This window comes from Lactuca saligna, chromosome 9, assembly GCF_052625555.1.
Source record: "Lactuca saligna cultivar CGN05327 chromosome 9, ASM5262555v1, whole genome shotgun sequence".
Lineage (NCBI taxonomy): Eukaryota > Viridiplantae > Streptophyta > Magnoliopsida > Asterales > Asteraceae > Lactuca > Lactuca saligna.
The window spans coordinates 180,209,813-180,231,879 of NC_136425.1; the positions used below are offsets into that span (position 1 = coordinate 180,209,813).

The following is a 22,067-nucleotide window of genomic DNA, read 5'->3' on the forward strand; positions in this document are numbered from 1 at the left end:
TAAACGTGTCAAAGAGATTATTATAACAATCTCCACTGATAACGCAAACAGGAGTAAGATCAAGAAACCACTTGACTGGTAGTCTGGTACTCTTCCCAACAGCTAACACCGACACAGAAAAGGGCCCATTGCACATACACACACAGCGACACAGTAACCTAAATTTCATCAAGAAATTACTCTTCACGGACCCACCCTCCTTAATCCCCTTTCTTGTATTCTTCTTACAGCATTTACTCATGGGTCGTCCTCTTTCCCGGGTCGGGTCAACAATACTACACACATTTAGGTAGACACAGAGAACTAGAGAGAGAAAACAGGGAGTAGGTTCTGCAATTGAAGAAAAAAAAAAAAAAAACTTTTTGGTAGGCTTGAGTGAAAATGGAAGACAGTGATGACGAATGGGTCATGGTTAAACCCGTTTTAGATAAAGATTTGTGGAATCCATCATCATCATCATCATCAAGCAGCTCGAATGAAACAGAGAAGAAAGCTTTGAAGGTGATTTTCAATGGTGAAGCGAAGCACTGGACTGATGCTATTCCCATCGGCAATGGCCGCCTTGGTGCTATGGTCTGGGGTGGTGTCGCCACTGAAACCATCAATCTTAATGGTAAATTTTTCTTTTTTAAAACTACCCATTTAAGGAATTCAAGGATTTTTAGGTTTTACCATTTAAAGTTGAACATTTTCTTCAATCTTGAAATGCCATTGATGATTTAATGGATTCTTGTTGTTGTTCAAGATGACACGCTGTGGACAGGGGTTCCCGGAGACTACACGAACCCAGATGCTCCGACAGCATTGTCGGAGGTCAGAAAGCTCGTCGATGACGGAAAATACCCCGAAGCTACTACCGCCGCCGTCAAATTGTCCGGCGATCCCTCCGATGTATGCTTCTTGACTATATTTCTTAATGTAAACGACAATATGAGTTCATCTAATCTCTCTTTCTCGTAATAATGAAGGTTTACCAACTTCTGGGCGATATAAACCTAGAATTTTCCGACGCTCTTGCTGCCTACGATGATAAAACGTATCAAAGAGAGCTTGATTTAGATACATCCACAGTAAAAGTCAAATACTCTATAGGCGAAGTTGAATTCACAAGGGAACATTTTGCTTCATACCCAGATCAAGTTATCGTTTCAAAAATCTCCGGAAGCAAATCCGGATCTTTATCATTCACTGTATTTCTCGACAGCAAGCTCCATCACCATTCCTATGTAAACGAACAAAACCAAATTATCATGGAAGGATCATGTCCTGGTAAAAGAAAACCACCGACACTTTTTGCTAAAAATGATGAAAACCCCGAAGGAATAAAGTTTTCCGCGATTCTTGATTTGCAAATTAATGGAGACAAGAGCATCATAAGTGTTCTAGATGAAAAGAAGCTTAAAGTCGAGGGGTGTGACTCAGTTGTGTTACTTTTAGTAGCGTCATCTTCATTTGAAAGCCCATTTACAAACCCTAAAGATTCAAAACGTGATCCAGTTTCTGAATCTTTAAACACATTGGAATCATTAAAGAACTTTTCGTATTCAGAACTTTATGCTCGCCATGTCGATGATTATCAAAAACTATTTCATCGTGTCTCCATTGAGCTTTCAAGCTCGAATAATGAACAAAATGTCGCGACTTCTGAAAGGGTCAAATCTTTTAAAACAGATGAAGATCCTTCTTTGATTGAGCTTTTATTTCAATACGGACGTTATTTGTTAATATCATGTTCACGACCTGGTACTCAACCGGCTAATTTGCAGGGAATATGGAATAATAAAGTCGAACCCGCTTGGGAGTAAGTTGTTAAACTTAAAATACTGCAAAATTAAATTTAATATCTTTTAAAGTTATGTTATTGAAATATCTTGTGAATTTATTATGTAGTGGTGCTCCTCACTTGAACATTAATCTTCAAATGAATTATTGGCCTTCACTTTCGTGCAATTTGCATGAATGTCAAGAACCGTTGTTTGACTACATATCATCTTTATCGGTCAACGGAAGTAAAACTGCAAAAGTGAGATGATTTTCTTCATTTTGTGGCACTTTTTTGAGTTAATTATTGTTTTTATGTATCAAATTCTTGTGTGATAGGTGAATTATGGGGCCAATGGGTGGGTTACACATCAAGTTTCTGATATTTGGGCCAAAACATCTCCCGATCGAGGTGAGGCTGTGTGGGCTCTATGGCCCATGGGTGGAGCTTGGCTTTGTGCCCATTTATGGGAGCATTATACATATACAATGAACAAGGTAAGATTATGGTTTTGATTTTTCGTCTAGTTTACACTTTACATACATTAAGGCTGTTTGTTACACGTGAAAGGAGCATTATACAAGTCCAATGCATGTCAAAATGCAGTGCAACCTGAATAGTCATGTTGTCATATCAAACACAGTACAACCTGTTCAGATATGTCTTGTCAAACGAAATACAACATGTTTATGTCATGTCAAACGAAATACATCATGTTTATGTCGTGTCAAGCATTGTACAACTTGTCATGTGATCATGTTATGTCATGTCATGTGATCCTGTTATGTCATGTCGTATCATGTGAACCTGTTATGTCACGTTGTGTCATGTCACACGCATTACATTTTGTTATGTTGTGTCATGTCAAATGCAGTACATTTTGTTCTGTCATTGTCATGTAATAACAAAGGGGGCGGAAACTATGAATCATTTAGATGCTAACATGTATCAAATAAATAGGAATTTCTAGAAAAGAAAGCGTACCCATTACTAGAAGGATGCACGTCATTTCTTTTGGATTGGTTAATTGAAGGGAAAGAAGGTTATCTTGAAACAAATCCATCAACTTCTCCAGAACATATGTTTATTTCACCCAATGGTAAGCCTGCAAGTGTAAGCTATTCCACAACAATGGACATGTCAATCATAAAAGATGTATTCATCGCCATTGTTTCTGCTTCCGAGGTAATAATAATCTAACAATCCACATTACAAATTCTTTGTATTTCACGTCTTTTGAAAATAATGAAAAATCTAAAAATCAATAGGTTTTGGGTAAAGAAAAAAGTGATTTGGTTCAAAGAGTTCTTAAAGCTCAACCGCGACTCTACCCAACCAAAATTGCTAGGGATGGTTCCATTCTTGAATGGGTATTGATTATTTTGTGTTTCTTTTTCCATTTTTTGAATTTTTTTTTTACACTAATGCACCAGATTCCATCAAAACTTTTTTATTAAAATTTATAATGGGAACAGGCGCAGGATTTTGAGGATCCAGAAGTGCATCATCGCCATGTGTCACATCTATATGGACTTTTTCCTGGGCACACCATAACTGTTGAGAAAACTCCGGATCTTTGTAAAGCTGCAGACTATACTCTTGTCAAGAGAGGTAAATTTGACTTTTTGAAGTCAAACAACGTACTTTTCCAAGTAAAAATGTGGCATGAATATCTCTACTGTAAAATCCTAATATGATTGTATTTGTAGCCTATATCATAGAGTTTAGTTTAGATTTCAAGTTTATTCTGAATGTCAAAAAAAAATTGTATATATTTAGAAGTCAATAGTAGTCCTTTTGACCTCAAAAGTCAAAGTTTAAAAAAAAAAAAAATGGTCTTGTGTGACAGGCGAGGAGGGTCCCGGATGGTCAACTACATGGAAAGCAGCTTTGTGGGCCCGGCTTCACAACAGCGAACATGCATACCGAATGGTCAAACACTTGTTTGACTTGGTTGACCCTGATCATGAAAGTGATTACGAAGGAGGGCTTTATAGTAATTTGTTCACAGCCCACCCCCCTTTCCAAATTGATGCCAATTTCGGGTAAGCACAATCTGAATTTACATTTACACCCTTCTTTGTTCTACCCACCTTAAAGTTTATGAATATCGTAAAACTTGTTTTTTTTGGAATATAAGGGTAAAAGGGTCATTTACTCTCATTCAGACGGTTTATTCAATCTAAAAAAGAAACAACAAATCTTATGTATACAACATTTTGTCCTGATAGACAGACATCATTACCCATTTAGCGACTTTATACATACATGGATAGGAACTTACTCTCGATATCTAGTCTATGTAAAAAGACGTAAATGCCCTTGTTGGTGTTAGATTTTGTGCAGCGATAGCTGAGATGCTTGTTCAGAGCACAATGAAGGATCTGTACTTGCTTCCTGCACTTCCTAGAGACAAATGGTCAAAGGGTTCGGTCAAAGGGTTGAAAGCACGTGGGAATGTAACAGTTAGTATCTCATGGAAGGAAGGTGATCTTCATCAATTTGGTATTTGGTTATCCAAAAGCAACAAATTAGAAGGTTTAAAGAATCAGAATTGTACAAAAAGAGTGCATTATGGAGGAAGTACAATCATGGCTAAAATGACATTTGGGAAACTATACACGTTTGATAAGAAGCTAAGATGCATAAAGACAACATCTTTGTTTTGACTTTTGATTCGTTTAATCTTTAGTTTTTTTGAATTTGTTTGTACTCGATTACTTGGCCACGTGTAATAACATTTTGATGAGGTTTTTGTATTCTTCCTCGTATGATATGGGATGTAAGAGATTTCATTTAATTTAATAAAATAAATTACGTATTTGTCTTATAATTTTGAATCATTATCTTTTTATGTCATTTTATATTTTTCATGTAATGACATTCTACATTTCTTAAGTGGTTTTATCGAAAGACATTTTTCATTAGAGATTTTTTAAGAAAGAAAAAATAACAAATTAAAGTTAGGGTCTATATTGATAAAAAAAAAATACCGTAGGGATGACTTTTGTAATTTACTCAAAATATGTTTTCTCTACTAATTTAGGTAAGCGAAAAGGAGAAAGAGAAACCCTACGAATCGTGAAGCTAAAACCCTTGTGGCATTTGCAAGATCTCTTCGTGTGATTCTCAGAGAAATGGCATGGCGTGGTTCGATCTCCAGGACATTAATGTCCGCCACAAGAAATTCATCTTTCCGCTCTACTCCGCCGCCCCTCCCTCGCCTCCGTCCTCCTCAGGCTTCAGCTCCCCGCGTCCACTCCAGCCGCCTCCGTAACCCTAGGTATTTCCTTACCCCAATTTCTTAAATCTCGTATATTTCTTCTCTCAGTGTTGTCATTTCTCAATTCGATTTAATTTTTGTTGTAGGACCTTGGGAGAATTAGGATGTGCTCAATCTCTGATGCCGATGGTTGCCGGAGCTCGGCTGACGTCTCACCTCACTGTCAATGTGCGCGCGTTCTGCGAGCTGTCTCATGGTACCTTCTGCCGCTCTTGTCAGGATCGCTAGTAGTGAGTTTTTTGCTGTTTCTAGGACACGCATCAAACACTTATCATCATCTTCTTCTTCACTCAAATTTGCCTGAATGAAATCACTATTCCCAATTTTGAAATCAGTCTTTCTTCATTAGTTTATAGGCATATAGGTAAATTAGCTGTCTGATTCTTGCTGTTAGACTGCTTGAGTAATGTGTGTTTTCAAATTTAAATTCTTTTTAACATAAGAAACAATGGGATTGGGATTTGTTTGATTATTGGTAGGATTGAATGGAAAAGATGGGTGATTTCAAGCAATTTCAAGCATCAAAAGGCACTACAGACATACAACATTGTAGGTTTCTCATTTTTTTTGTTACCTTTTAATCTTTTCTGTAACTTCATAACACAACTTTCCAACAAAGACAGAATCTTTATAACTTATAACAGATGTTAGATCAAGTTGGGAAGAAACCAATGTCTTAAGTAGCAATTTTATATGAAATTTTAAGTTTTGAGCCTTGTTTTTGTACAACTTTCCACATAAGTTTGAATCTTGTTTGTGATTTTTATAAATATCTGCATTTTGTTATCTAGTTAACTTCAAAGAATGGTGCATTAATGCTATATGCTTTTTGGTATCTAGCATGCTTATTGAGTTTTCTTTGATTATTAGAAGTTGAAAACCATAGTTTTTTATATGATATTGAAATGCTTTTTTCAAACATAAAAACTGGTTTGGAAATTTTGTTGATGCAGGTACTTGAGTGGTGATTGGTTAGGCAAAGCTTTTTAAGAGGCATTGATAGTAAGTGGATTCATTGGATGGAGCAGTTTTTGTGTTTGGAATTGGAACATTTAATAAAATTTAGATGTTTTTACATCTTTTTTCACCCTTTGGGCAACCTAAGGATTGGTTTTTTTGAGACATTTCATGTATATTATTTTAGTTAATGTTCATTTATATTTGGATTTTTAAACCATGTTTCTTAGTTGTTTTATGTTTGCAATTTTGTATTGTTTATGATTGAAGGATTTGATCAAATTTATATTCATATACTCAAAGGCACTTACCACATCCATTTTCACGTAATCATGAATGAGAATGAGAATGAGATTAGAGTTTGTAACCTCATGGCTAAAGTCTTGATACAACACCAATGTCCAAAGTTTTAGAAATTAGAATTAGGGTTTTCTTTTTTAGAAATAATACAATATTATAAGTGAAAATTAAAAATTAAATATAGAATATGTATGTATATTATATTTAAATGTGTCAGCGGGTTGAAAATTTCAACCAAACCTGTTTACTTAAATGAGTTAGACGAGTTGACATTTTTAATTAAATGACTTGAAAATATCAACTCAAAATTTCAACCAAACCTGTTTACTTAAATGAGTTAGACGAGTTGACATTTTTAATTAAATGACTCGAAAATATCAACTCAACCCACTGATGATAGGTTTCTTATAAGGTAGTTGGAAGATCACAAGGGTGTGAAAGAGTTTATTCTTCCCGATAACATGACATGTATGGCAGAGTAGTGTAGGTGGTACATTCTCTTTTTATTTTCTTTGTATTTTTCTTGCAATATTTATATTAATACTTTTGTCTCATATCTACTTAATTTGTATTGTTACTTTCACTTATATCCCCATCCTATATTATGTATCGTTATGGGCTCGTTCATATATGGTGGAGGTCATCTTTAACGCAACGCAGTCTTTCTATCTTTGGGTAAATGCATGACTACATACATCTTACCTTCTATTTACCTCATTCATTTGTTATATAAGTTTTGATGTTCTATATTTCATCAACTCACTTGATGTTTGAATAGTGCAAATGGGATGTACTAATTGTTTCGAAGAAAATGCCTTTTAGGTGCTTAACATTTTTGGTTTAATTTCCTACAAGTTTATATTAAGCATACTTGAATTTAGGCATTATGATCATTAAACATTTGTTTATAAGATTCAAACATACGTTATTTCTATAAATACTTCAAAAACATATTTATGTATGGAACGTGTGTAACATCCCGACTCCCAAGTATAAATTTAAAGTGTTTTATATTCATTTTGACACGGCAACTCGACGAGTTGGAGGCCCCAACTCGTCGAGTAGAGATTGAGATGGTCGCGTGGACTTTGGAATCAACTCGATGAGTTGGAGGACCCAACTTGACGAGTTGGAGCTGAGTGTGAAAACCCTAATTTTCAGGGTTTACACCCTATTTAAAGGACCTTAAGTCCTTTACCCCGCCTCCCTCATCACCTTATCGCCCTGAGACAACCCCTAATCGAGCTATCTTCCATTTTGAGAGTGTGTAAGGCTAAGAGTGTGTGTTTTGGTGCATTCCTTGAAGAAACTTGAAGAGTAAAGGGGCTTGGAACAAGAAGGAGTCTTTGGATCTGACATCCATTCAGTTGTAGCATCCATTTGGAGGTAAAAAGTCATAACTTTGATCACTTGTTTGTTAGATCTCTCCATTAGAGAATTTATGGTCATTTCTAGCTTTTTCTTGAGTCATTTAATTGTTTGTGCATGCTTTGAAGCTAAGACTTCAGATCTGGACACTACTAGGCCCATTTGGCCTAAAGACTCAAGCTTTATCAAGCTTTGGCAACCTTCCATGCCTTAAACCCTTTGTTGAGTTTTGTTTTGGCAAAGTTAGCCCCTAAATGCCATACATGGACGTAAAGCTTGCAGCTTTACGTGGTATCTCAGCCCTAGAAGGGTTTAAGGCCTTAATCTCACTTAAGAGCATCTAAATGAGTGAATGGGTTGAAGGAACTTGACGAGTTGGTTAGGGTTTTCCCCGATATTCTGAACATTGTACAAACTCGACGAGTTGAGTCGAATTTTCCCGATTTTTCTAAGAACAAAAGGAACTCGACGAGTTGGGTCAACATGGACTGTTGACCTTAAGTGTTGACTTCCATTGACTTTTAGGGTTTGGTCAAGTTGTGGACCTTGGAGACCATGGAAGGGTAAAATGATCTTTCACCCTTTTTGAGAATTAGTAAAGGAGTTAGCTCAACATATTTGGAGTTGTTATTATAAGTTGTTAATTAGAGATGATTATGACATATGTAGGTGGAGTCTAGATCGACAGTTGAGTACAAGACATACTTGCTTTACTTACGAGGTGAGTCTTCTCACTATACTTACCAGAGAGGTAATTACTATGCGACCGGAGGGTCTTCTCTGTGTTAATGACCAGAGGGTCTTATGTGCTTATACTGAGATATGTGATATTATGCATTCTTTCTTTATGATTCATGTTGTATATTATTTTGTGCATTTATTGAGATAAGACCAGAGGGTCCAAACCGAGTTGTGAGACCGGAGGGTCCTCACTGAGATACAGGACTGGAGGATCCAACCCGAGCCGTGAGACCGGAGGGTCTTCACTGAGACACATGACCGGAGGGTCCTTATCGAGTTATAGCCATGAGAGGCTAATTATTATGTGTAGTATTTTGGGGAACTCACTAAGCTTTGTGCTTACATTGTTGTGTGAAATGTGTTTCAAGTACATCTTAGGATCGTAGGAAAGCGCCGACTTAATTGTACACACCAGCTAGTTGATTTGTGTTTTGAGGATTTTAGGATATTTGACAAACAATCTTATGTCTTGTATTTGAAACAATTTTATAAATTGAGTATGAGAAGTGTTAAACTGTGTTTTGTGTGGATTTAAAAATGAAATTTTTATTTGAAAATGTAGAGTGTTACGTGTCTCGATATGAAACATTAACATGCATGTATGATATGTGTTGTGAGCCCACGAAGCACTAGACATTCACCCTCATACAATATTAGATATCTAAAATCATTGATTTTCTTTCCAACATATATACATATAAACTCGATCTTCATTACTAAATTGAATATCATTTCTATATCCATTACTCATCATTGATGCATTGAATTACTAAATTGAATGCCATTCCTATATCATTTACTCATCATTGATGCATTCCAACTCAAATCCAAGTCATGGACATGGATCAACACCTCAATCCCAAAAGGCCAAAACTACCACTAGTTTTCGCGGTTGTGTAATAACCCGAAATGAATGAGTCGCCATTCAGCGCATAGCACATTTGATACAACAATCCCAAACTCAAATCCAAGTCACGAACATTGATAAGCATCAGTCAACATTCAACATATTTGATACAACCTTCTCTTAGCCATTAAGAGGTTGAATCATTCAGCACTAAATAGTTCAATTTTATCAAACAAATTCGTTACTCAAGTAAGATATAACAAGAACCAAAACATACATGGAACATTTTGTGTCAACAAAACTAACCACAATATAGTATAAGATACATCGAATAAATTCATTAATCCGCAAATTTATATCTCAACAAAAAAAATGTCCAACTTTCTTTGTCATCACATAAGTTCTTACAAAAACCGCTACAACAACCACGAAAACAACACCAAATTAGGCCTTAAAATCCATCATCACATTAAATCAATATTTCATAAAATGTGATTAAATTTCACATTTTATATTAATCACACTCTTTTAGCACGAACCCTACCACTTCTCCGAGCACTTTGACTCGATAAATCCAGTGGAGATGAATTAGCATCCTTCAAATTCATGTCCTCATTATCCCCCTTTGCTTTTCTCTTACTAGATTTTATGGGCGTTGACTTTTCCCCATTCTCTTGCTTGGTTGTTGACTTTTCTCCATTCTCTTGCTTGGTTGTTGACTTTTCCCCATTCTCTTGCTTGACCGTTGACTTTTCTCCATTCTCTTGCTTGGCTGTTGACTTTTCTCCATTCTCTTGCTTGGTTGTTGACTTTTTCAGATTCACTTGCTTGGCTGTTGACTTTTCTGGTGTGGGGCCCGGGGTTGGGGTACTTGCTCCACTTTTGTGCTGTTCAGGGTGCTTAGAACTCCTACGAGCATTTTCAAACCATTTGCTGACCTGTCAAATAACATTTTATTAATAATACACAAAATATTATAAGCTATGCATGAAATAGAAGAAATATTGTCATCAAATTATATAAATAATACAAAAGATTATAACCTGATTCAGAGTGAGATTCAATTCTTTCATTAGATTTTCTTTGATATTTCGGTTAGGGTATTTGTTTTCCTTGAATATTTCATAGAGTCTCTGCATAAGAAGAATAAATTGGAATTAAAAAACATATGTATGACTGTAAATAATATTAAATAGTTATTTCGTTACAAGAATTATGAAGATACCTTAGTAACAGCTTCCCCAAGTTTTTTATTTGATGATTTAGCACCACTTTTATCACCAGAAGCAGCTGCGGAAGAACCCTTAAGTGCTGAAGTACCATTTTTGCCCTCAACATCTACCTTTTTACCATTTTTTCTTACAGGGGTAGTGGAGTCACTTTCTTTCTGTTTTTTATTCAAGTTTTCACCCTTTGCCTCTTTAGTATTCTTCCGTTTCTTTGGCCCTTCAGAATCAGAAAAATCCTCATCACTTGAATCCGATGAAACATTCCCATATGCCTCCTGTATATGCAAGGGTATAATGGTCATTTGATTTGATTATATTCAAACAGCTCATTCAGTGCAAGAAAGAAACAGACTTTGTCTATACATCACTTATTATCTATACAGACATCATTACACACAGATGGGAAATAGGGGTACAATAGTCATTTACTTGTATTCAAACAATTCATTCAATCCAAAATAGAAACAAAGACAACATCAACCCATCCATGGGAAACAGGGGTAAAACCGTCATTTCTCCATTCAGAGAAAAGGAAAAGAAACATGCTCTTACATCATGCAGCTTTTTGTAGTCCAATCTCTGAACATGTCTCCTTGCAGTTATACGGGCAGAATCGTCATTTTCCATATCTGTTTTCAAGATTTCTTCATCTTTTTCAGATACTACAGACTCTTTAACAACTTCAGCTGATGTCACTTCATTCTTGCTGATGTCACCAAGATCCTCTGAATCAGATGTAAAATCTGATCCAGAACTTTTGGCCTTATCATCATCATCATCATCACCATCTGAATCTGCTTTATCAGGATTAAAATCATCATCTTCTGAATCATCAGAAGGAAGCCCTAAATACTGTTCTTCATTATTATTATTATTAATATTATTATTTGCTATGGCTCCCAAATCTTCAGATGCAGAAGAGAAATCAGAGTCATCAGACTCATCAGAGCTTGGATCCTCTACATCCACCTCATCTTCTGCTACCTGTGGAGCATCAGGGTTATAATCGTCATCTTCAGAATCATCAGAGGGAAGCCCTGAAATGTCATTTAAGTTATCCCCAGATACTGCAGTTTCAGGAAACACCTTCTGCAAGATATGAAAATCAAGATTTTTGTAAAAACCCAAATGGAATATTTTTTTTTAAATGACCAAACTGACCTCCCAGGTATCGTTGATGGACAAATCTGTCCCCATGGAATCATTTAACAAGTCAACACAGTCAACCTTGCAATCACAAGCAGGGCAAAGCCACCCTTCATCACCAGGAGGAACTGTATACCAAAGAGATGATAATAAATAATTGGTTATAAAGCTCGTTGTGTATTAATTAATGTTAAAAAATGTGTTTTTTTGTTTTTGTAAAAATTAAGGATGTGAAATTGAGATGCTACCTTGTTCTTTCAATAAAGGTGGATCCAAGCAAAATTGGTGAAATCCACGATCACAAAAACCATCACAAAGAATAATATCATTGTCAAGTTTCACTTCTGTTTGTGCACATTTTGCACAAAATATCTGCCAAAAAAAATAATAACAATAAGATAAAAGATTAAAAGTAATAATAATAATAATAAGTTAAAAGTTAAAAGAATCACTTACATCTTCACTATCAATTAGACCATCAGAATCATATAAAGTATCTGGAAATCTTCCTTCTTCACATGATTTATCAATCTTTTGAAAAAGATCTCTTATTCTCAATTTGAATCGATTAATATCTGATTTAGCACGTTGAAGCTCCTTCTCTGGTCTTATTTTCTCTAAACTGTTTGTCACAAAACAAAAAATATATATAAATAATCTTGTTTTTTTTTTTTAAAATGGAAGAACAAATCACAATGTCACAAACCTTTGGCCTTTCCACCCTTCGCCAACATAAGCATCAATGAAGAGTTGTTCATAGCTCATTTTCTGTAGTAGATATCTTAAATGTGCTTTTATTTTTGAGAATTCGTCATTTTGATCCTTTTTTATCTTCTTTATCTTCTTTCTCTTCTTTTCTGTGCTTGTTTGATCTTGTGGAGAAGGATCTACTGATTCAGGAGCTTTAGGTTTCTCTTGCGATCTTGACCTTAATACCCTTGGAGTCTGAGAACCGATTTTTTCTTTTTTTCTTGTTTGCCCTTTCTTCTGACCTGATTCCTTGCTTACATCTCCTTGAGTTGGAGTTCCATTGACCACTTCATTACTATTGTGATTTGCCATGTTTGATATTATGCTATTTGACGATAACTCTGTTCAAAATGGCATGTCAATAATCAAAAAGAGCCTTAAGATTAAACGAAATATAGATATTGCATATCATGAATAGCAAGCATTATATAATCTTTTTTTCCCTTGATTAAACTTCAATGAAAACCAACAGATCTCATAAAAAAAATCCAGTTTCTTCTCGCTTGTTTCCAACAAAGGGGCTGAAAATGCATTCATTCTAGAAAATCCCAGAGGAAAAGTGTGCGATCGATTCAAGCTCCCAAAGTTTTACATTAAACATCAGCTATTTAAACCAACAAAGTCGAGCAATTCAACAAGATGAGCATATACATTTCTACGTAGACATAAGATATGAGTGAATATGAGTGCAGCAGCTTACCTCGTTGAATAAGAGAAACAGATCTTGAGATGAAGCAATTTGGCGTATGAAAGAATCTAGGGTTTTGGAAGTGAGAGAGTTTTTTTGAAAGAGAGAAGGTAAGTCGGTGGTAGTGGTGGGTATGTGGTTCCGATATGGACTCTCCGCCGCTAATGGGTTTTAGATGTTGATTGTGAGTGACCAAAATTCGATATGGTGATGAAAGAGAGAGCGCTGTTTTCGCATCACCTGCGCGCGATATATTTTCCCTTTCCCTCCAATCTCTTCCCCCTCTCCTCTTTTTACTCTTTTCAAAGTCTTGTGTCACTCCCTCCACCCCTAAAAATAAATAAATAAATAAACATACATACATACATGTATAAATAAACTAGCCACATTATCTATAGCCATCTTTGTTATTTTAGGTATATGTCGAATTATTTTAAACACCAATTTTGATTTCACTTTCACTCGGAAAGAAGCAAGCATAATCCTTCAATATTTCAACCAAACCATATTGTAAATGTGTGATCTCCTATTTTTATTAAGATGAACCATCTTTTGACAATAATTCCCTAATTCCAACTAAGTAGTTCATATCAAATATAGTAAAATTAACAAGGTGTGGTCCAATATCGGAGCTGAGATGGGCTAAGGCCCAATGTAGTATATATCTAGGGCATAAGTTTAGCCTAGAGTAAATTACACGAATGGTCCCTATCATTTAGAAAAATTTGTATGTTTGGTCTCTAACTTGTATTTTTAATTCGAAAGGTCACTACAGTTTATTTTTGTTACATACTTTATCCCTGTCTTACCTAAAAAGACTATTTTGCCCTTAATTTTTTAATTTATTTAAATAAGATGGGGTAGATAAGGTAAGGTGAGGTAGAAGTGGGGTTGGGGGTATGTTTATTTAAATAAATTAAAAAATTAATGGCAAAATAGTCTTTTTAGGTAAGCCAAAAACTAAACGTGCAACAAAAACAAACAGTAATGACCTTCCGAATTTAAAATAAGTTAAGGATCGAACATGCAAATTACTCCAAACCATAGGGACTATTCATGTAATTTATTCTTTAGCCTTATAAATAATACTATATGTCATCTTAACCCAAAACTTTTAGCTTAATGCAACAACATAATTTATGCAAGATGGAGTCTGAACGCAAGGCCCACACGACATGAAATCGAAATAATTGAAGCAACCTTGAAATGGTTGTTTTTGAAGGGTGGGCAAGGTAGGCGACCACACAAAGCCGACGTCACGAATGGCCCAATTATTTTCACACACAGGCATATGCACATACACACACACACACACACACATATATATATATATATATACACACACACACATATATATATATACACACACACACATACATACACACGCACACACATATATATATATATGTGTGTGTGTGTGTTTAATTTAATATACCCGTTAAGACTATATATCATATTATCATTCATTTGTTTTGATTATAATACATCGACTTATCATAGTATTAACAAATATTGTACTTATATAAAAATAATTATATTAAATGGGCCAATTTTTATTTTTTACATGGGGCCCTCAAAATCAATGAGATGCTCTACCCTTGAGAGCTATATTCTTCATTTGTGATTGGTCTCAATCGACGCATAAAAGAATGAACATTGTATAATAAACTTCTTTAATTCCAATTCGGTGATTTATAATTGTTATTTTTAATTTTCTGATTTCTCATCTACTACAAATAGCTGCTTGAAAAACGATCGTTATAGTAGTCGAAATCCTCTCTAAAGTGATTGTCATCACTTCTTCTCCTCTCTAAATCAATTGTAATGGAGTATATTTATTTTCAAAGGTTGCATAAGGTCTCAAGAGGTATTTTTGAAATTAAGAGGTAGAAAAACAATTTCTGGAGTTTGACATTTGCTACATGTCTCGATAGGTACTTTTCTTTTCAAATTTTGTACCTTTAATATCTTATTTATTTGTTTTGTTTAGGAGTTTGCTTCACGAGGTCTGGTTTTTGTGGTTTACTGTTTTGCTTTAGGATTTAGGGGGTGTTTGGCTTAGCTTTTGAGAAGCCAAAAGATCGTTTAGAAAAAGATAGAAGCCAAAAGATGTTTGGCAAAACAATTTTAAAACTAACTTTTGGATTTTTGATAGAAGGAAATTTAACTTTTTGGAAAAGTACTTTTTGCAACTTTTCCAAAAAGGACTTTTGACCCTTAAAAAGCTAAACCAAACACCCCCTTAGAGTTAGAAATCTCAAATATGTTATGGATATCCATCTATTTTGTGTTTGGCCTCTTCTATTTGATTCCGAAATCATGACTTGTTTAATAGCTCCGTGTATTATTTTTATGGTTTGCTTCAGTTTAATTTTTTTGTTCTAATTTACAAATCTCTATAGTTCATATCTTAATTTCTAGAGGCAAAAGCATGTAAAATATACAACTTTTACATTGTTGCTCTTCAAGAGTAGGTTTTAAAAAAATATTCATATTTTTTTATTTTATGATTTATTTTCCAGAACACTCTACATTTAGAATGTAAAAACATAAACACTTGCACTAAAGTTCCAAAAAATATTCATATTTTTATTTTATGATTTATTTTCCAAACCACTATACATCCAAATTGTGAATTGTGAAAACATAAAACATAAATAGATTCACATTAAAATTCCAATTTTTTTAATGGCGGGATTAATGGTTATAAGTTAATATCACAAAATTGTTCACGTTTAGGTTACAACTCGAGACCTTCAATATAAAAACAAAGCTTCTACCAAGTAAGCTAGTCCCATATTAGCACTAAAATTCCAATTAAATTATCTTTATCGTTATGATTTCATTACTTAGGTATTAGAATGTTTTTTTGGTGAATGTTTCTCTTCTTTTAAGATGTTTTTTTTTTTTTATGAATTTCGTGTTTATTGTTAAAGGGTTGATATTTTTTGTTTTCAATTTTCATTCTTTATGATGATTTTGTTTCTTGTTATTATTCATAAATTTAGTTGCTCTCATGAAAAAAAAAGAGTTCTTTGAATAAAAAAAAAAAATTGTTAAATTGTTCTCTGGAAAAATAGGTTTTGCAGTCGGGGGAACCTGTTCAAGGAAACAGGGAAACCTCTTTAAGGAAAGAAGAATTAAGTTTGCCTTAATATATTTGATAGTTTGGTTAATCTACTGTTCAACAAGAAGAGAAACTCTCATTTAAAAGTTACAGAATGATATTCAATTAGTTACTTATAATTTGGATTAAACATAAATCTTCCTATAATTTCATTTGTTGGTTCGATTGGTGTATATTTTATTGTAATGTTGGTACTGTCTAATTTTGTCTAGCATCTTGTTAGTCTTTTTTTAATGCGTCAGTCGTTCAAAAAAAAAAATCTTGACTTAGAAATGTAAATAAGGACTTTATTGTTTAATTTTTAATTTTATTATATTTTCTGTTTTAGGGTTTACATGGAAATTATTAACTCGGAGATTGTTTATGGTTCCATGTTTATAGCATATAGGATAAAGAAAAAGTGTAGATAATGGAAGGGCATACAATAATATGTGTTGAGGGACTCATGTGTAATTTGTATATTGTGATTATAGAACTCTTTCAAAGTTCACATTTAAATGTTGGAAAATTCGCACAAATATGGTCTTAAAAATGTTTTCTTTACATGTTATAAAAATTAGTTTTTTTTGTAATTGTGTATTTTTAGTTCGAAAGAATATGAATTCTTTAAACAAGGTATTTTATTGCCTTGTTGCTCTAGAGAAGTAGTTTTTTACATTGGTTTGTGCATTGACGGTATAAAATTGGGGCATTATTAGAATATTTCATCCAATACATGAAATGGCTTAGGTTCGACCCAATCCTGATTAACAACAACAATTATATAGGATTGACTTTTAAAATTGTGTCTTTGTGTTATATCACTCCGAAACAAACAAGGCACGAGTCTAATCAATATATCCATCCACACAAAATTAAAGTTATATATATATATATATATATATATATATATATATATATATATATATATATATATATATATATATATATATATATATATATATATATATATATATATATATATATATATATATGGTATGTACAATATATTTTTTTAAAATAAAAGCAATTAGGATTGTGATATGACCTATTTCATTCAAAACTTGAAATTAGTATAAGAGAATATATTGTTGTCTATATCTATTAAACTCAATTTTAGATTAGTTTTATGATGTAAGACAACATCGTGTGCAATTTAGAATAAACAATTTAGTTAAGAATACATATATAGTTAGATTTTGTTATCGTTTGAATAATTTTGTCACACATTCATATTTTGTATATTATTTGGTCTACCCTAAAACAAAATCTTGGCTACGCCACTAAAACAAAGTGTATGTCCAAACCATTTATGAGATAAATCACAATGTTACTAAAAACAAAAACAATTTAATATCCAGATTGTCTGTGATGGGAATCTAATAGTTGGGTGTGGAATTTCATACAAGAAATCCATAGTTTAAACTCTGAGAGACCCAAAATATTGTTAATATTCCGCGATTCATCTCTCATGTATATCTTGAGGTGGGTTTATGTTGGTTGTTCAAATAGTTCAAAAAAATGTATCGGTACCATTACCTTCACAAACATCACATTTGTTCTTTTTGGTGATAATATGCGATTTCAACATAAGGTCATTGTCAACTATGAGAGCATAAGGTCATTGTCAACTACGAGCAATGAAATAGAACCATAAGCTTTCAAAAAGAATAATTGATCCAAAATATGTATTAAAGCCATGCTTAAATTATTATTTCGTGTGCAACTTTTATATTTTGAAATGTCTAACTTTAAAGTTTAAATAATACATTTTCCTCAATATTAATAATTAAAATCGTTTAACAATTTTGCATGTATTATTGGGAAACTTATTATCCTCATAGCAACCAAAAATGTTATTTTTACAATAACATGATAATGATATGGATCTAATTTTCAAGCAAATAGAGAAGGTCAAAACTTTGTCTAATTCAAATTTCTTGAAGAGTTCTCGGGGTTCTTTTAATCCTCAACATGAGTTGTTCCCCGTATCATGATTAAAATTGTCAAATTAATCATACGAGTAATCAATTTAATTCTTAGAAAACTCACTTATGTATATTTCTAAGTGTTTACCCTAATTGGTTTTGTATGTATAGCTTCATTTTTTTTCTTTTATTTTACACATACTTTTTTCTAATAATAAAACTCTATCCATATTTGTCTCTTAATTTTCATGGTATCAAAGCAGTATTCATCTATGATTCATTGATTTCATGATGAGTATAATGACCTAAAAACATCTTAATATTATTGGAATTTAGATATTATTTTTGTATTAGATATTGTTTATGTATATTTTTTATTAGCTTTTGCCTTAAGTTTAGGGATTTCCGTTTTTATATTTTTATTTCTTGCATTTAAACCCTTTCGTGATCAATGAAATAGTTGAATCTTCTACTATCAATTTCTATATGGTATCATAGCGACTCTAACCAAAAATATCAAACCCTATCCGATCAACAGCCATGATCAACACTGCTAAAAGCTCAAACCAGAAGAAAAACGAAGGCATACCTGATGCGAATTATCCATTCTATATCCATGTATCTGATTATCCCAAACAGATGCATGTTAATGAAACCCTCACTAACAACAACTATGCAATTTTGTAACATCCTGTTTTGAGGTATGTTATATTTTAATTTAAAATTTGAAGTTTAGTGAGTCGTACGGTGTGGGAAGGATGGTCACGACGTGGCGAGACATTTTCCAGTCGTAAGTCTTTTTGACTCACCACAACGTGGAAAGGAAGGCCACGACGTGGCCGTCACTGATGTCTTAAACACTATTTTTTCGGGTTTTGCATCTATTTAAATGAATGGGGAGGCTATGGTTTGCTCACCCCCAGCCTCCACCACCATCTTTTATCTAAAAGAAAACCTAACTCCTTTCCCTATTATTGAAGCTTTATCGAGTGCTTTTGAGAAGTCTTGAAGGAAGAAGCAAGAAAGAGTAAGCCAATGATCAACAAAAGAGTCCCTATCTCCCTTCCTAACTCAATTTTAGACCCCTGTAAGTGTTCAAGGTTCCACCTTTTTTTATCATGGAGTTATAGATATTGTAATTTGTCCCATTTTCTTATTGATCTTGTTAGATAGGATGGTGAGATTTCATAAAGCTTGCAACTTTATGAATCTATGGATCATTTGGAGTGGTTCATGGTTTGAATATGGGTTTTGGTGGTTTGTTTGTGCCATGCATAAGATTTTGGTCTTAAAATCCCATTTTGACCTAAGTTGTGTCCAAGACATGCATTTGACATGAAAGTCTAAAATGCACCAATCTTTATAATGGTTTTAGTGTTATAAGCTCTTATGGAGCAAATGGGATCAAGACTTAAGGGATCAAGTACTTCTTAATTAAGCTCATGTCATGGTTATACTTGCCTTATCATATTAGGTCAATATAAATCCGTTTTTTTTTTTATATATTTGAGTATATTCTTGATCTAATTGAAGATATTTATCAATTAATAAAATATTTGTTTCCTTATGTGATAATTGATTAATTATTTTGATTAAATTGGTAAATTGTTTTGCAAGAAATCATTAAATAAATCAAATATGGATAATTATGTGATTAAATGTTAATTAAAATTATTTGTTATTTGATCCTTGTTGTTATGAAAAGTTTCATATTTTCCCCTTTAGGTTTTATAGTTTAAATTTGAACCCAAAAGTTTTGTTGTTTTGAAATTTAAATAGTTGAAACCCTAATGTTTTGAAAAAGGTTTCAAAACTTGCCCTCAAGTTTTGGAATTTAAATTTTGATTAATAGTTTAATTTTGATGTATATTTAAATTCTAAACCCTAATGTTTTGAAATGTTTCAAAACCTTGCCCTCAAGTTTTGGAATTTAAAAGTTGATTAAAAGTTTAATTAGGAATGTTAAATTCTAAGACCCTAGTATTGTTTTGAAAAAGTTCAAATCACACCCTTATGGTTTTATTAATTAATTAAGGAGTATAATTAAAAGATGTTTAATAAATCCATAATAGTTTTTGTTTAGAATTTAATTGAATTAAAGGTATAATTATTAAATTTGACCACCTAGTATTTTCAAAGTGTAAAATACACCATATACTATATATAACATTAAAAGTCTAACATTATATATATGTATGAGTAAAAGTCAATCTTACCGTTAGTAGGCCTCATTCATGAAGTTGGTCTATAAGGGGTGTTTAAGGAAATTGCCTATAAAATGGCGATTGAATGGGTATCCACTCTTACCCACCGCACTCTTGACTAGTGGAGGGTCGTTAGCTGAACGGGTAGGATAGGACGAAACCTTCCATTATAAGTATAATGAAATACAAAAGTAACTAAATGTTTTACAAATTCCCAATCTTAGTTACTTAGGCAAAGTGAATTGATGCAATTCCATGAAATTACACTTTGTGCCCTTGCGAAGACGTTAGTGGAGCGTGTGTGGTTTATCGGCACACTAAATGGTTCTAAGCAAAGGTAGCAAAGGGTGACTCAATGCTTGTCATAGTTCGGTGGAGTGTGTGTGGTTTACCGGCACATCGAATAGGTGACTGTAACATGTGAGGGCACCATGTAAGTTTGCATGGTTATTCACACCCGCTTTGTGATCCTCGGCATCCCAGTCACAAACAAGAGGGGCATATTGAGATTTAAACATGCCATTGAAAGTTCAATGAATCTCATAGGATCTAGGAGTTTTCATAGATTTAAAACTTAAATTTTCTTTTTCGTTTTTCGTGGTGGAAATTAGTGAATCGTCATTCACTTACCTTCAAATATTCTGCAATTAGGGTTACGGCATCCCTCTCCCGAGTTGTGGAATATTGTGTTGGGTCCTAGCCTTAGTATCTCATTTGGGTGATTTACTAAGGACTCAATCAATCAACTAACTTGAATTTGTTTCTCCCGTTTTGTAGATGTCTAAGTTTGACAACTATGGTCTTCCCAAATCCCATGGAACAAGCATTCCACATGAAGATGGTATTCCACGATTCGATCGAGGAACAAGAAATCATGCTTCACTTCCTCCACCTCCTCCAATTGTTCTCCCTAACCCACAAGATCGAAGAATTGAAAGGTTCAATATCACTAAAGCCCTATTGGAAATGAAACATGAAGATGGTAAACCCGTGTGTGCCCACGTTATAGGAATGAAATTACATATTGATAGGTTGATAATGTTGGGTGTGTCATTCCCAGATGAGTTGGCTATGAATTGGGTTTTGCAGTCACTTCCTAAATCATATAATGAGTTCAAAAGAAAGTATTATATGATGGATCATGATGACAACCTCATTGACCAAACTTACATGCTCATTACTGCTGAATTGGAAACGATTTAGCGAAGCAATGGAGCGTATTTGTTGGGAAAGTCAACCGACCATGCTTCCAAGGACGTTCTAGGAGAATCGACCTGCGTTTGCTGCCAAAAGAAAGGGCGTTGGATACAAGTCTGCCCAAAGAGCCTGAAGAGTCCAGAAGATGGGAGAGTCAAAGTGTATGGATGCGCTTCAGATAAAATCCACTATCTAACTCCATTAAGTTCCTATTCATTGATTCTTAATACATGATGTGATAAGATTGCATTTGAATGTTTTGCAGGATCGGTGAAAAAAAAGGAAGCTTGGTGAAAGAGCAAGATGAATCTAATCACGAGGAATGGATCTTGATCGCATGGACTTGAAGATTAGATTTTGAGCTTAGATAGTTATGATAGAGTTGTTAGAAATTTTCCTTTTGAAATACATAGTTTTCAATGGATTTAGCATTGTAAGGACAAATGTTTTCCGCTGCTTTTATAAATAAAATAAATTTTCGTTTGACTTATTTATTTATTTGTTTATCTCCTTGCAATGAAATCGTTATGAAAATTGGTGTTTGCATATTTCTACAACAAA

General features: G+C 33.6%; 3 protein-coding genes and 1 long non-coding RNA gene across 7 annotated transcripts; 3 read left to right on the top strand and 1 right to left on the bottom strand.

Moving 5' to 3' along the window:
• The first annotated feature begins 271 nt into the window (after positions 1-271).
• On the top strand, positions 272-4,595 carry LOC145015129 (alpha-L-fucosidase 2-like). The gene is made up of 10 exons (XM_078973577.1): positions 272-613; positions 746-891; positions 969-1,801; positions 1,891-2,023; positions 2,101-2,259; positions 2,723-2,947; positions 3,031-3,132; positions 3,238-3,373; positions 3,612-3,807; positions 4,098-4,595. Exons 1-10 carry the CDS (start codon positions 382-384, stop codon positions 4,429-4,431), a joined length of 2,496 nt encoding a protein of 831 aa, XP_078829703.1. The 5' UTR covers positions 272-381; the 3' UTR covers positions 4,432-4,595.
• Positions 4,596-4,808: 213 nt separating this feature from the next.
• Positions 4,809-6,219, top strand: LOC145014093 (uncharacterized). 4 transcript variants are annotated; one of them, XR_013665401.1, is made up of 4 exons: positions 4,809-5,045; positions 5,132-5,275; positions 5,525-5,594; positions 5,999-6,219. XR_013665401.1 is itself a non-coding variant. In XM_078972467.1 (4 exons), the coding sequence occupies exons 1-3, from the start codon at positions 4,900-4,902 to the stop codon at positions 5,545-5,547; spliced, it is 279 nt and encodes a 92-aa protein (XP_078828593.1). In that variant the 5' UTR covers positions 4,809-4,899; the 3' UTR covers positions 5,548-5,594; positions 5,999-6,219. The 4 variants fall into 4 exon arrangements, 3 of the variants coding, with proteins under 3 accessions (XP_078828593.1, XP_078828592.1, XP_078828594.1); XM_078972467.1 differs by having other exon boundaries at positions 5,132-5,241; XM_078972466.1 differs by lacking the exon at positions 5,525-5,594.
• Positions 6,220-6,880: 661 nt separating this feature from the next.
• On the top strand, positions 6,881-8,926 carry LOC145018629 (uncharacterized). The gene is made up of 4 exons (XR_013667100.1): positions 6,881-6,977; positions 7,609-7,688; positions 8,340-8,391; positions 8,561-8,926. It is a non-coding gene; the product is annotated as an uncharacterized LOC145018629 (long non-coding RNA).
• A 629-nt stretch (positions 8,927-9,555) lies between these two features.
• HAT3.1 (Homeodomain-like protein with RING/FYVE/PHD-type zinc finger domain-containing protein) lies at positions 9,556-13,393 on the bottom strand. The gene is made up of 9 exons (XM_078973708.1): positions 13,084-13,393; positions 12,340-12,724; positions 12,090-12,255; positions 11,882-12,005; positions 11,649-11,761; positions 11,040-11,576; positions 10,484-10,762; positions 10,302-10,391; positions 9,556-10,196 (listed from the first exon to the last, which is right to left on the bottom strand). The coding sequence occupies exons 2-9, from the start codon at positions 12,693-12,695 to the stop codon at positions 9,777-9,779; spliced, it is 2,085 nt and encodes a 694-aa protein (XP_078829834.1). The 5' UTR covers positions 12,696-12,724; positions 13,084-13,393; the 3' UTR covers positions 9,556-9,776.
• Between the last annotated feature and the right edge of the window lie 8,674 nt (positions 13,394-22,067).